This window comes from Myxocyprinus asiaticus, chromosome 35 (assembly GCF_019703515.2).
Source record: "Myxocyprinus asiaticus isolate MX2 ecotype Aquarium Trade chromosome 35, UBuf_Myxa_2, whole genome shotgun sequence".
In the NCBI taxonomy this organism is placed as follows: Eukaryota; Metazoa; Chordata; class Actinopteri; order Cypriniformes; family Catostomidae; genus Myxocyprinus; species Myxocyprinus asiaticus.
In genome coordinates this window covers 39,444,767-39,459,185 of record NC_059378.1, presented here as the reverse complement: position 1 = coordinate 39,459,185, position 14,419 = coordinate 39,444,767, and the positions used below count along the sequence as shown (strand labels likewise).

Below are 14,419 nucleotides of genomic sequence, written 5' to 3'. Positions count from 1 at the left end.
CCTCCACAATATTAATAGTGGCTATCCGCTTTGCTACAGCAATTAAGAAGCCGCATTTACATGATTTGCCGCTTTGAACGCCACATGAAATGTGCTTGCAGAGAGTGTGTTTTGCTTTTAGCACTGGCACGTAATGATACTTCATACAAATTGTCTGGAACGTGACCAGTGGGTTGTGTGAATGCGGCTTATCATAAGTCCCATCTGGGTTTGTTTTTTATAACAACATTACGCTGAATGGGTCCTAACACTTGATCATTGACCATGTGGAATACTCATCCCTGTGACCACACATCATTTGGATTCCATGTTAATGTGTCAAGTTGCTAGGCCTGTCTTTTATCATATTGTTATTGTTGCCATTTTATAAAAGCAATAAGCCACTAAGTCATGTTACAGTGATTTTAACACTGTGAAAGGGTTTTAAGCCTAACAACACCTCTTAACTGTGGTAAAAATCACTGTTACAGATTGCATCTTGTGGCTTAATGCTGTAATATATCTCTCTCTCCATCTTCAGCTCAGCTATCAAAGCTTCAGTCTGACATGGAAGCTTTGCATGAACAGAGGGAGAACACTATTACCAGCACCAGAGAGGAGCTCTACAGCGCTCAGGAGGAAATCCTGGTGCTCCGTCACGCCATGGAGACCGCCACCGCCGAGCGGGAGCGCGAGATCACCGCCCTGCAGGGAGACCTTAGCATAGTCACTGCCGAACTTGACAAATGGAGACAGACGGCCGCCAAGTATGAAGTGGAAATCAGCAATCTACAGGCCAGTTTTCAGATGCAGAGCCAGCACCAAGAGAGAGCCAGTCAACTACAAGGTAAACATCCTCACTAATCGGATTTGTTTTTCAACTCTGTTCCTTAGGACTGACTGTCTGCACTTTTTGCTAGTGAAATTATGATCCATTTAGTTCAGACAGCGAAGTCAGTATCCGGTATATCTAAATAAATTGCCATTGTTCTGTAGCTCATGACGTTTTTAAAGAAACGTTTGCACTTTTCTGAATGAAACCAACTGTGTCAGTCGATACAGACAGTTATTGTGGTCTTACTCTGCTTGACTTCAGCCAAAATAGATTTATTCAGTGTGTGGGCTGGCAGGCCATTAGAATCGCAGTTCACCCACGGACTGTTTAGTGGTGACAGAGTTCAGCGGTCAGGCCAGCTTAGCATGTCGTCATTGTCGCTCCTGCGGTAAACCTGCTGTGTTCCCTACTGTGCTGTTTGGCCTGTAATATTGTCTGTGTCTCTCTGGATGTCATAAATCAAGCTGACTTCAGAGACACAATGACTGAGCTCATCTCAGATCTGGTGCTCTGTAATCTCACTCCTCACTGCAGCCTTTGATTTCTGTTTAGAAACATTTATTTCTCCTCATTAAAGTAGTTTGACTTCACTCTATGGGATTGCATAGATCACTAGCCATGACAAGAACTTTGTAAAAGTTTCCTATTTTTTATATAATTTTATATAAAGTTATAATTTTTGTATTTATGTCACTTTAAAGCATGTGAATAATCACTGTTTTGCTTTTATTCAGGTTTGGCATGTGCCTCTATCAAATTTTCATATTGTGACAATCAGGGCCTGAAATTCGATGACGGTATTGCGCACAATTTTAATCATTCCCACAAGTTCCACGTTCATAATGCAGAGAATTTGCATACACATTTATTTACTTTAACGTGAAGTTGAGAATTTGTACATAAATCAACGCAGATGAACAAATCAAATTAATAATTTTGTCTTTCTATCATACTGCAATTCCAGAATAAACTGGAGTAAATCGGCGCCACCTACTTTTATTGTGGTATATGGTAAAATCGCGGTATTGTTTTGCATTACAGAACAGGTTGCCTACAGCAACATTAAAGGAGCTGCAGCTCTTTCTGGCTAGTACTGGTTGCTCCCTACATGTGACAACTATCTCCCATATTCTTCATCTGTCCGGGCTATGGGGCAGGGTGGCAAGACGCAAGCCTTTACTGATGAAAAAACAAACAAAAAACATCCAAGCCCAGCTAAACTTTTGCAGAAACCTATACCCAGTCTCCCAAAACCACGTGGGAAAATGTGTTATGGTCTGATGAGACAAAGATTTTTTTTGCCCAAAATTGTAAAAGGTATATTTGGTGCAAAAACAACACAGCACATCAGCAAAAGAACACCATACCCACGGTAAAGCATGGTGGTGGCAGCATTATGCTTTGGGGCTGCTTTTCTTCAGCTGGAATTGGGGTTTTAGTGAATGCGGAGGGAATCATGAATAGTTCCAAGTACCAGTCAGTTTTGCACAGAACTTTCTGGCATCTGTTAGAAAGCTGAAAATGAAGAGATCTTTCACCTTTCAGCATGACAAAGATCCAAAGCACACATCCAAATCAACAAAAGAATGGCTTCAGCAAAAAAAGATTAATGTTTTGGAATGGCCCAGCCAGAGCCCAGACCTGAATCCTATAGAAAATCTGTGGGGGGACCTGAAGAGGGCCGTACACAGGAGATGCCCTCGCAGTTTGACAGATCTGGAATGTTTTTGCAAAGAAGAGTGGGAAAATATAAGTGAAGATGTGCCAAGCTAATAGACTCCTATCCAAACAGACTGAGTGCTGTAATAAAATCAAAGGGTGCTTCAACTAAGTATTAGTTCAGGGATGTGCACACTTATGCAGTTAGGTTATTCTAAACTTGTTATTTTAATTTAATTTTTTCTCTGAAATGTGTCACTTTGGTTTTCAGTGGCATTGCATAGGTTGTGTTTTTTACATTAAAGGTGCAACAATTCTGATATGATTTCTTTAATTTTTTACATCACAAAAACCTGCTGTTTTAACAGGGGTGTGGAGACTTTTTATATCCACTGTAAATATACACCAATCAGCCACAACATTAAAACCACCTGCCTAATATTGTGTAGGTCCCCCTCGTGCCGCCAAAACAGCGCCAACCCGCATCTCAGAATAGCATTCAGAGATTATATTCTTCTCACCACAATTGTACAGAGCGGTTATCTGAGTTACCGTAGACTTTGACAGTTCGAACCAGTCTGGCCATTCTTTGTTGACTAGGGCTGAAACGATTAGTCGATGTTATCGAAAACGTTGACGATAAAAAATAGTCGACAATTTTAGTTGTCTAAGTCATTTGATCTCATTTAACGTAACACGAGATCATATGAAACTCTAATGATTGTACACGCGCCTGATTGTGGAGAGGGAGAAAACACATCTCACAGTCCAGATGCACTCTAAACTTTACAAACAGTTTCAGGTGATGTTGATTGCAAAGTATGAGGGAATTATACAAAAATACTAAATAAGTAAATACAGAACCACTCTCGTTGTGGAATAAGTGGAGCTGGAGCAAAACTTGCATGTCGAGCGTCTTAAAAGGAAACACCCCAATGTTACATCTTTAATGCAGTTATATTTTATGTGTTATAGCTTTATTAAAGTTCAAATAATAAGGAAGCAGTTCATATTAATAACTACAAACTCCGAAACTGGCATTTCTCTGTGCGGTCAGCACCTCTTCTATGAGTTGCACAAAGTGTCCCGATCTAAGGGGGAGAGATTGAAACTGCACCCGGCTGATGCATACTGTCACGGGGATGCTCGTCCCCCTCACGTGCACTTGCTGCAGCTAGATTATAACATCATGCCTCTGTATTGATTCATAATGTGTCACTGTGCATTTCTTATTGTGAAGAAAATTGACAATACAAAGCTTTATTAATAAGAGAGTTTGTTTTTTTGTGAGTTAAAGATGGAATGAAGTGAACAAAGGTGAGAGAGGGTAGTCTTCGCCCCATTATACACTGCAAAAAATTTCGTTTTTGATTTTTTATTTTGGCTTGTTTTCCAATATAAATTTCTAAAACTCCTTTAAAAAAAAAAAAATGCCTTTACTTTAGCAGCTACACTATATTGCAAAAAGTATTCGCTCATCTGCCTTTAGACACATATGAACTTAAGTGACATCCCATTCTTAATCCATAGGGTTTAATATGACGTCATATTGGTAACTGACATATTGGTGTAATAGAAATAATAAATTGATTTCTATTATACTAATATGTCAGTTATTAATATGAGTGGATTGTCTTTCTCCACATGGAATGTGAATGGGTTGGGGCACCCCATAAAAAGGTTATTTCTTTTCTTAAGCATAAAAAATATGAAATAGTGTAAACTAGAAACACTTCTTTCCCTGCAGGAAGCGGAAAAATTTGGTAAGATATGGGGTGGACATGTTTTCTTTAGTGCTGGTTCAAGTAAGAGCAGGGGAGTCATTACACTAAGTAAACATCTACAATTCAAATGCCTCAAACAGATTAAAGATAAATTAGGAAGAATCATTATTGTTTTAGGAGAAATTCAGGTGCAAAGATTTGATTTTGGCTAATATTTATGCACCTAACACTGATGATCAGGGCTTTTTTTTTATAGATCTTGAAGGGATGTTGCAAGCCACTGGCACACCTCATGAAATAATATTGGGAGAAGAGTTTAATCTATTGATGGGTTCAGTCCTTAATCATAGTGAAGCAAAAGTGTGTAAGCCCCCTAGAGCAACATTGATGCTTCACAAGATCTGTAAAAATCTTGGTCTTGCAGATATTTGGAGACTTTTGAACCCATCTGGTAGGGACTATAAAATGTTTTTTTCATCTGTCCATAAGATTTATTCTAGAATAGATTTTTATACCCAAGTCCTTCATTTCATCTGTTGTTGACTGCTCAATTGGAAATATCTTAGTCTCAGATCACACCCTGGTGAGTTTAGAGGTGTTGCCATATACAGAGAAAAAGACATCATATAGTTGGCACCTTTAATGTAAACCTTTTGCAAAATCCTGATTTCCAACAAATGTTAAAGACTGAAATCAATGTTTATATGGAGACCAACTGGTCCTCAGTATCCTCTGTGGGCGTGGCTTGGGAGGCACTTAATGCGGTTCTTAGAGGTCAGATCATACAGTATGCCTCATTCACCAAAAAATCCAAAGCACGAGAACTTGTGGAGTCGGAAGGGAATATTAAAAGTGCCGAGGCAGAGCTGAAGCGCCAAATGTCGTCGTCTGGCCTCCGAGAATTTACCCGTTTGAAATACAGATATAATAATATTTTGTCACGCAAAGTGGAGTTTTGGTTATTCAGGGCAAGACAGTCATACTTTGAGTTGGGGGACAAAGCAGGGAAGCTTTTGGCTAGATATACACTATATTGCCAAAAGTATTTGCTCACCTGCCTTTAGACGCATATGAACTTAAGTGACATCCCATTCTTAATCCATAGGGTTTAATATGACATCAGCCCACCCTTTGCAGCTATAACAGCTTCAACTCTTCTGGGAAAGCTTTCCACAAGGTTTAGGAATGTGTTTATGGGAATTTTTGACCATTCTTCCAGAAGCGCATTTGTGAGGTCAGACACTGATGTTGGATGAGAAGGCCTGGCTCACAGTCTTCGCTCTAATTCATCCCAAAGGTGCTCTATCGGGTTGAGGTCAGGACTCTGTGCAGGCCAGTCAAGTTCTTCCACACCAAACTCGCTCATCCATGTCTTTATGTACCTTGCTTTGTGCACTGGTGTGCAGTCATGTTGGAACAGGAAGGGGCCATCCCCAAACTGTTCCCACAAAGTTGGGAGCATGGAATCGTCCAAAATCTCTTGGTATGCTGAAGCATTCAGAGTTCCTTTCCCTGGAACTAAGGGGCCAAGCCCAGCTCCTGAAAAACAACCCCACACCATAATCCCCCCTCCAACAAACTTCACAGTTGGCACAATGCAGTCAGACAAGTACCGTTCTCCTGGCAACCGCCAAACCCAGACTCGTCCATCAGATTGCCAGATGGAGAAGCGTGATTCGTCACTCCAGAGAACACGTCTCCACTGCTCTAGAGTCCAGTGGCGGCGTGCTTTACACCACTGCATCCGACGCTTTGCATTGCACTTGGTGATGTATGGCTTGGATGCAGCTGCTCGGCCATGGAAACCCATTCCATGAAGCTCTCTACGCACTGTTCTTGAGCTAATCTGAAGGCCACATGAACTTTGGAGGTCTGTAGCGATTGACTCTGCAGAAAGTTGGCGACCTCTGCGCACTATGCGCCTCAGCATCCGCTGACCCCGCTCTGTCATTTTACGTGGCCTACCACTTCGTGGCTGAGTTGCTGTCATTCCCAATCGCTTCCACTTTGTTATAATACCACTGACAGTTGACTGTGGAATATTTAGTAGCGAAGAAATTTCACGACTGGACTTGTTGCACAGGTGGCATCCTATCACAGTACCACGCTGGAATTCACTGAGCTCCTGAGAGCAGCCCATTCTTTCACAAATGTTTGTAGAAGCAGTCTGCATGCCTAGGTGCTTCATTTTATACACCTGTGGCCATGGAAGTGATTGGAACACCTGAATTCAATTATTTGGATGGGTGAGCGAATACTTTTGGCAATATAGTGTATAAAGCAGAGAGAGTCTCTTTCTACCATTCCCTCAGTGAAATCTGCTGTTGGTGAAATATTTACCTCGGCCATTGATTCCACAAATCCACAAGAATTCGGTCTTGATCTTTATAGTTCCACATCTTCGTCTGCTGATGAAGATATTAGAAATTTTGTGGAACCATTAGAACTCCCTAAATTGACGACTGAGCAAATTAATGCCTACAAGCAAGGCTCCGGGGTCAGATGATTTTCCCGCTGAATTTTTTAGATTTTATGCTACAGAACTGGCTCCACTTTTGCTAGAAGTTTATATGGAATCATTACAGAATGGAAAGCCCGGATCAGTCTGATTCTTAAAAAGGACAAAAATTCAAGCGAGTATAAGAGTTACTGTCCAATTTCCCTGATCCAGTTAGATGTAAAAATTTTGGCAAAAATTCTGGCTAACCGATTAAGTAAAGTTATGACATCTCTTATAGATCAGGTGGGGTTTATTCAGGGCCACAGCTCTTCTGATAACATTAGGCATTTCATTAATATCATGTGGTCAGTGGCAAATGAGTGGTCTCCGGTCGCTGCCATCTCACTTGATGCTGAAAAGGTGTTTGATATGGTAGAATGGGATTATCTTTTTAAGATTTTGGAAATATATGGGTTCGGAAATACTTTTATTGGATGGATTAAGTTACTTTATAGACACCCTGTAGCAGCGGTACAAACAAATGGATTAATTTCAGATTATTTTACTCTGGATAGGGGCACTCGGTAGGGTTGCCCTCTTTCCCCATTATTGGTTCTGTCTTGCCCTGGAACCATTAGCAGCCGTGATAAGAAAGGTGGATGATTTTCCAGGGGTGATGGCGGGAGGTATGGCGCATAAGCTTCTGCTTTACGCAGATGATATTTTGTTATTCATTTCCGACCCCACTAGATTTATGCCTTGCCTCCACAGAATTATCAATAACTTTTCAACATTTTTGGGATACAGAGTTAATTGGTCAAAATCCAAAGCTTTATCTCTGACTGCGTACTGCCCAGTAACTGCTTTTCAACCGGGTGCCTTTCAGTGGCCCAAACAGGGCATTAAGTATTTGGGTATTTTATTCCCAGCAAATGTATGTGATTTAGTTAGTGTTAATTTTGATTCTTTAATAAAAAGGTTTTCGAGCGATGTGGGCAGGTGGGCTTCGTTACATTTATCTCTGATTGGGAAGGTTACCGTTATTAAAATGAATTGTATTCCAAAATTCAACTACCTGCTACAATCTCTTCCTGTAGATGTCCCCTTCCCTTATTTCAGGCAATTTGATAGCATAGCGAAGACCTTTTATTTGGAATGGTAAGCGTCCCAGGTTAAATTTCAATAAGTTACATAGGCCAATTGACAAAGGTGGTCTAGGCCTAACCAAGATTTTGTTTTATTATTATGCATTTGGTCTTAGACATTTGGCTCATTGGTTGCTTCCAACTGAGAGACCCCCTCCCTGGTTTTGTATTGAAAAGGAAGTTTTTGACCCTATCTCGCCACTGCAAAGCCCTTCTATTAAAGTAATTGGAGAAGTTAAGTCACACCCCGTTATCTCGCATTTACACTCGATATGGACAATGGTGTCCAGAGTGTTTAACTCTGATATTTATTTAAACGTAGCCTCGAGCATATGGCTGAACCCTAAACTATGTATTAATAAGTCCCCTTTCTGTTGCTCAGACTGGATTGTGAGGGGGGTTAATGCATTCGGTGACCTATATGAGAGTGGAGTATTGAGATCTTTTGAAAATTTGATTCAACATTTTGGGATTCCCAGATCTCAATTTTATAAGTATTTACAGCTGCGCCACCTGCTCTGCACTGTTTTTGGGAGTAGCATGCACCTCCCTAGAAGGGCAGATACTCTGGGAGTGGAGATTGCTGCTTTTGGGAAGGGTCAAGTGTATTACTCCCTGCTAATTCAGAGTCTGGGGGACGGAGCTTTAAATTCTCAAGATTATGGGAGAAAGATTTAAACTTGGTATTGGAGGAGGGAGTGTGGGCTAGGATTCTAAAAAACGTCAAGTCTGCATCTAGAGATGCAAGGGTTCGTCTTATGCAATTTAAGATTTTACATAGATTTTATTGGACCCCCTCTAGATTGTATAAGCTTGGTCTTAAGGACACACCCATCTGCTGGCGGTGCCATTCTGAAGATGGAGACACCACCCATGTTTTTTGGGGGTGTTGTAAGATCCAAGTATTTTGGCTGAAGGTGCAAAGTTTTGTGTGTGATGTGTTGGGCACTCAGGTCTCGTTCTGCCACGGACTCTGTATTTTGTGAGATGGGGCAGTCATGGATTTGGAAGATAAGTACATGAAGGACTGGGTTTTGACCAGTGTGATAGGCAGGTTATTTTGAGGAGTTGGAAGTCGGATGGAGCACCCTCGTTCCCGGAGTGGTTCGTGGAGATAGGGAGGGTGGCTGCCTTCGAGGAGGGGTCGGACATAAGGATGAGAGTTAGGGATTCTTACAATAAGAAATGGGGCAATTACTTAGCATTTTGGGGGGAATCTTGAGGGGTGGTGAAGGGAGTAATTTGGAGTTTATTTTTTTTATTATTTTTTATTATTTTTTATTTTTATTTTTTTTGTCTATATTCTATTGACCACAGGGTTGTTCGTCGGGAGGGGTGGGAGTTTGGTAGGGGGAGGGGATATAGTGGGGTTTTAATGTTTAATGTTTAATGTTTTTTTTTTGTTTTTTGTTTTTTTTAATTTATGAATCAATAATAATGTTAATAAGAAAAATATCTGAAAGCATTTCATTAACACCTGAAAGCCCCTCAGATCTTAACTCTGTTACATGAAATATTAGGTGTCAGAATTTTATGCTTTTTATATAGAATCATTCTGAAACCTAATAAATTAAAAACATTAAGATGTACTTGTTTTGGAACAGCTGTTATGCGGAATCTTGACACAGAATTGGCATTCACCTGTGTGTCGTGTTTAACCGTTCTCTCTCTCTCTCTCTCTCTCTCTCTCTCAGGTGAGCTGGAGAAGCTTCAGACCGAGTGCTCTGGTCTTCAGAATGAATGTGACAGTTTACGTGCTGAGAAAACCACACTTATGCAGAAACTGCACAGACTGGAGGATGAGCTCAACAGGTGAGTCACATACACACACAGAAGATACACAACTGATCCACTTTGGCTCTTAGTGTCATTTAGACCATTTATCACGACTTCAAAAGTGTCACCAGTGTTTTCAAATGTGTTTTCAAGTTCACTTATTTTTGTCCCATCTGCTTTCATACATGGAGAATGTTTCAAATCATTAACTGCATGGCAAAACATGGCATTGTTTCCATTTACAGAAGACATTAGTGACTTTTATAATGTAATTTATTTTATTTATTTATTTTTTATAAATAGCTCTGTTGACATTATAATGGAGGGAAGTACCTTTGTCCTGTACTTGAACAACATCCTAGGCAGTGTGTCTGTCACTGCGCTTTGTTGTCTGATAACTCATAGCTGTGAGCTATAGAGCTAAAGCTAGGACACACTCACACACACACACACACACACACACACACACACACACACAGAGGCTGCCTACCTAAAAAAACACAAATTCAGTTAAGTGTGTCCAAACTTTGACTAGTAAGTTAATAATAGTGGTTTTTATGTAAGTACACTCCCACCACATCTCAAATTCTGTATTGTGTTTAATAGAATTGTGGTGGAAATAAAGATGATGCATAATTTGGCAAAATTACAGCTTGATTGGAAATGATGCCTAATAAAAATATTCTGCTAAAAAAATACGTGATATTTCCCTTGATTTTCTTTTCAGATGTTTTCTTAAAACATCATTTCTCATATTACATTTGAAGCATGCTCTTCACTGATACTTTTGTTAACTTTGCTATCAACTACACTAACTAAAAAAAAAATCTTATTGGGGAAAAATTGTTTGGTGTGGTGGTCTGGGACAAGGAAGAAAATGATGAAAATCTATACAGAAGTCATTTGAAAAGTACCAAAATGAATGATGAAAGCCTGGTAAAAATTAACCCGAGTATGTCATCATACTCTAAACCACTAATCTGCATGACAGCATTTTGTTGCAGGGCATTCCATTTGAACCAATTTTTTTCAAGTGATGTGATGTGTAGAAAGTAGTGAGCACTACATAGGAAGCCTGTAAATTTGAATGGTGCTGCTTTGTCTAGTACAAGGATGCTCGGCACACTTAGAGTATTGATGTTTTTTCTTAACACAGCTCCAGAGAGCAGAGTGCGACACTCAGCAGCAGTTTAAATGCTATGGAGAAATCACAGGGTGACCTGGAAAATAAACTGGGCTCCATACAAGACCAGCACCAAGAGGACGCCAGCAAATTGAAGATACAATTGGCCCACGCCGAGAACCGCACCAGAGATCTGCAGAAGGAGGTACAGTCACATCAAGGGAAACCACTGTTAAAAGAAGAGTTTGTACTAATGTAGATTTTGTAGATCTTTCAGAACTTTAAACATCACAAAGATATCACATCTGAGCAACCACATGTACAAAGTTTAAAAAGGTGAAAAATGGTTATGGAAAAACTATTTTATGACTTTTCTGGTGCAAAAAACCATGACTAAAAGAAGTAAACTTTTTATTGGAAAAAATAAATGCAACAAACTAGGCACTGTAATTCCCCTTAAAATTATTTAATAATTTTTTGTTCCCTTAAACAAGTGGCACTTTGATGGATGGAGTGACACTACTTTAGCTTTAATATATTGTGCGGCAGAGCTTCAAAGAAATAGTTAACTCCAAAATAAAAATTCTGTCATCATTTACTCACTCCCACATTGTTCCAAACCTGTATGACTTTCTTCCTTCTGTGGATTGTTAGGGTTAGGGTTAGGATTAGGGATTAGTCATATGATTTTCTATGAAAAAGTCATACATGTTTGGAACAACATGAAGGTGACTAAGGGTGTGTTGACACTTGTAGTTCGGTTCTCTTGGTCCGGAACTAAAAAGAAAATGATACATTTAGTCCTGGTTCGCTTAGCGTTCACACTGGCATTTTTAACACCGAACCTAAAGATACTAAACAAAAGGCATAAGGATAAGGTCACAACCTGATTGGACAGCTTCTATGACATATATATTTTGACGGAACTTGCCAAACATTGAAAACAATGCTGGGTGAAATGCACTCATTATATATATATATATATATATATATATATATATATATATATATATATATATATATATATATATATATATATATATATATATATGGTGGTATTTTTTACCAGCTGAGAACAAAGGAAGAGCTAATAGAATGTGTAAAGGAGTCAAAACAGCGGCAGGCATTCCTCCGTTGCACACACAAACGAAGATATGCTGCAAGGACGGCTGACGGCGGCTCCGACGCATGTACCGAACTGTCATGGGCAACATAGTTCCTATGATGAGAAGAACCAGGTATGCTTGAGGTCAGTATTAGGCAAATTACTTCCTGTTCATATATCAATTGAACCGCATCAGAGTTCGTTTGAAAGCGGACTGAGACCCACTATTCAGGCGGTCTCGGTCCGCTTGTTTGGTGCGCACCAAGGTTCGGTGACAACGTTCACACTTTTTCATTTTAATCAAACCAAACCTGCCAAGTGTGAACACACCCTAAATCATGACAGAATTCAGATTTTTGTGTGATTTTATCCCTTTATTGTCGAGACGCAACTTTACCGTACTTGCAATATAACGGCATGCTAAATGTAAATTAAAGTCTTTTAAAGCTCTTCGGAGCACAAAATATTAAAGCTAAAGCAAAATTTATAGAAAAAAAAGTTTGCTGGATGACTTGTCGACCATCCTACTACAAACGTGTAGAATGAAGTTCTGTCATGTCTGATCTGATTTATCTTTCTTTTTTTATCTCGCTTTCCAGTATGATGACACTCAGAATCTGCTGTCAGATCTCAGGCAGCGGTATGAACAGACCGAGCAGGAGAAACACTCCATCAACGATGAGCTGGAGCAGTGCAAGGCCAATCTGAAACTCCTGCAAGAGAAAGGCAGCAATGTGAGTCACACAAACTGCACATTTCAAATGTTCACTTTGATTTATAAAAGGAGAAAATAAACCTTGTGTGCTGAACTGTTCAACGCATTGCATTTCAGCACTTTGATTGTAAGCATTGAGATATTTTTACCTCAATTAATTAGCTGTCACCTTCGCTACACCATTTAACGCAGTCGTCAGCGAGACGTTCATAGATCTTACTTCAGTGTTTTGCACAGGTCACGAAAATACAGCAGAACACGCTTACGGTATAGTTTTGTGGCTTGTGTTAGCAAATATTCTGTTCTAACACCAACATTTTTAACACCATGGTTGTGTGTCTAATCCCAGTGAGCTGTCTACATAGATGGCATTTGTGCACACATTCAAATGATGGAACGTGCTTACAATGGCCAAAGATGATGCCTAGGTAGAAAGCTCACTAGGCCTTGAGACACATCCCATGAGAACTGAAAGGTGTTTATCAATCACTTTTTATGTATTTATAATTTTTTTAATTTAATGTTTTTTTACCTCTCAAAAACTCAAGAATTGGCAAATTTCAGTTTTTCTTTATCTTGCTTACGAACTCAGAAAAGAGTATTTCCAGTTATTTTTGTCATGTTTTGCCATTTGTTGCTGATATTATTTGGCTTCTGTACAATTTATTTATTTTATTTTTTGGGGGGGGGGGGGGGTTGAAATGTACACAATCACAATTCCCACAATCCAGTCCCTTTCACACTGCTGGTTGAAGTCTACACAATCACTTCATATGTTTTTGATTTGGACACAACACAGACTGTAGCTCTGTTCGTCAGTGAATGTAAATAACCAAGATTTCGTTTGATGTGATTTATACAGAATGTTCCAGGTTCAATAAAAAAGCTCAGTCGGCAGTATTGGAGGCATAATGTTGATTACCACAAAAGACAATTTTAATTAGTTCCTTCTTGATAATAAAAAAAAGAAGCAGCAAAAACAGGGCTCCAGACTGCGATTTAAAATGGTTGAAAATGCGACCAAAAATAATTGAATGTGACAGTTATTTTGAGAAAAAAAAAATTCACTTTCTCAGCGAATCAGCCATCAGTGAGCTCACAACTGGGAGCACAGAGATTTCAAAATAAGCGTCCCATGTGTATTTTGGGCTGCTTTGTAATTAAATGTCCTGAATTGTGTACCACATTTTTTGTTCTGGTAATTATTGATTGGGATTGGAGTAGCACAATAAACTGAATCTGCGATTTTCATTCAATTTGCACTCTTGTAATCTGAGCCATCCGGTAACAGTAAAGAAAGACTAAGGCAATATTTTAAAGCAATTTAATTATATACACAGTACTGTGCATAAGTTTTAGGCACTTGTGAAAAATGTTGCATAGTGAGAGTTTCATCAAAAACAATGCCATTAGTAGTTTTTGTTTATCAGTGAAGTCATACAAAGTCCAGTAAACATAAAAAAGCTAAATCAATATTTGGTGTGACCACCTTTGCCTTCAAAACAGCACATATTATCCTAGGTACACCTGGACACAGTTTCCTTGGTTGTTGGCAGGTAGGATGTTCCAAGCTTCTTGGAGAATTTGCGACAGTATCTATGCTGTCTAAATTACTTCTGTCTCCATGTAATCTCAGACTAACTCGATGTTCAGTGGGGGGCTCTGTGGGAGCTGTGGTGTTGATGGGCCGATATAATGCAGATATATCACAACTTAATCAATATAATAGTATACCTATGATATAGATAATTTGTCTAAAAAAACATGGATTAATTTACTTATTTTTGAAATTAACTTTTTGAAGTTTTAATTGAGATTTTGAAAGTGCTGAAATTTGACTCTAAATATACTTCTTTTCCTGTCAAAATGCATTTATTTCCTCCTCAGGAAAGAAAAAAAAAATAGCAATAAAATTATT

The 14,419-nt window shown here is 39.2% G+C and overlaps 2 protein-coding genes across 6 annotated transcripts in view; one reads left to right on the top strand and one right to left on the bottom strand.

Annotated features, from left to right (window-relative positions):
• aldh4a1 (aldehyde dehydrogenase 4 family, member A1) overlaps window positions 1-14,419 on the bottom strand; it is a 398,306-nt gene that overhangs the window by 92,744 nt on the left and 291,143 nt on the right. The gene's annotated exons all lie outside the window — the stretch shown is intronic.
• Window positions 1-14,419, top strand: part of slmapa (sarcolemma associated protein a) — a 112,345-nt gene that overhangs the window by 92,086 nt on the left and 5,840 nt on the right. For all 5 annotated transcript variants that reach the window (XM_051672454.1, XM_051672455.1, XM_051672452.1 and 2 more), the window contains 4 exons: window positions 521-826; window positions 9,477-9,594; window positions 10,715-10,886; window positions 12,386-12,520. In XM_051672454.1, coding sequence (XP_051528414.1) covers window positions 521-826; window positions 9,477-9,594; window positions 10,715-10,886; window positions 12,386-12,520 — 731 coding nt within the window. The remainder of the gene's footprint in view (window positions 1-520; window positions 827-9,476; window positions 9,595-10,714; window positions 10,887-12,385; window positions 12,521-14,419) is intronic.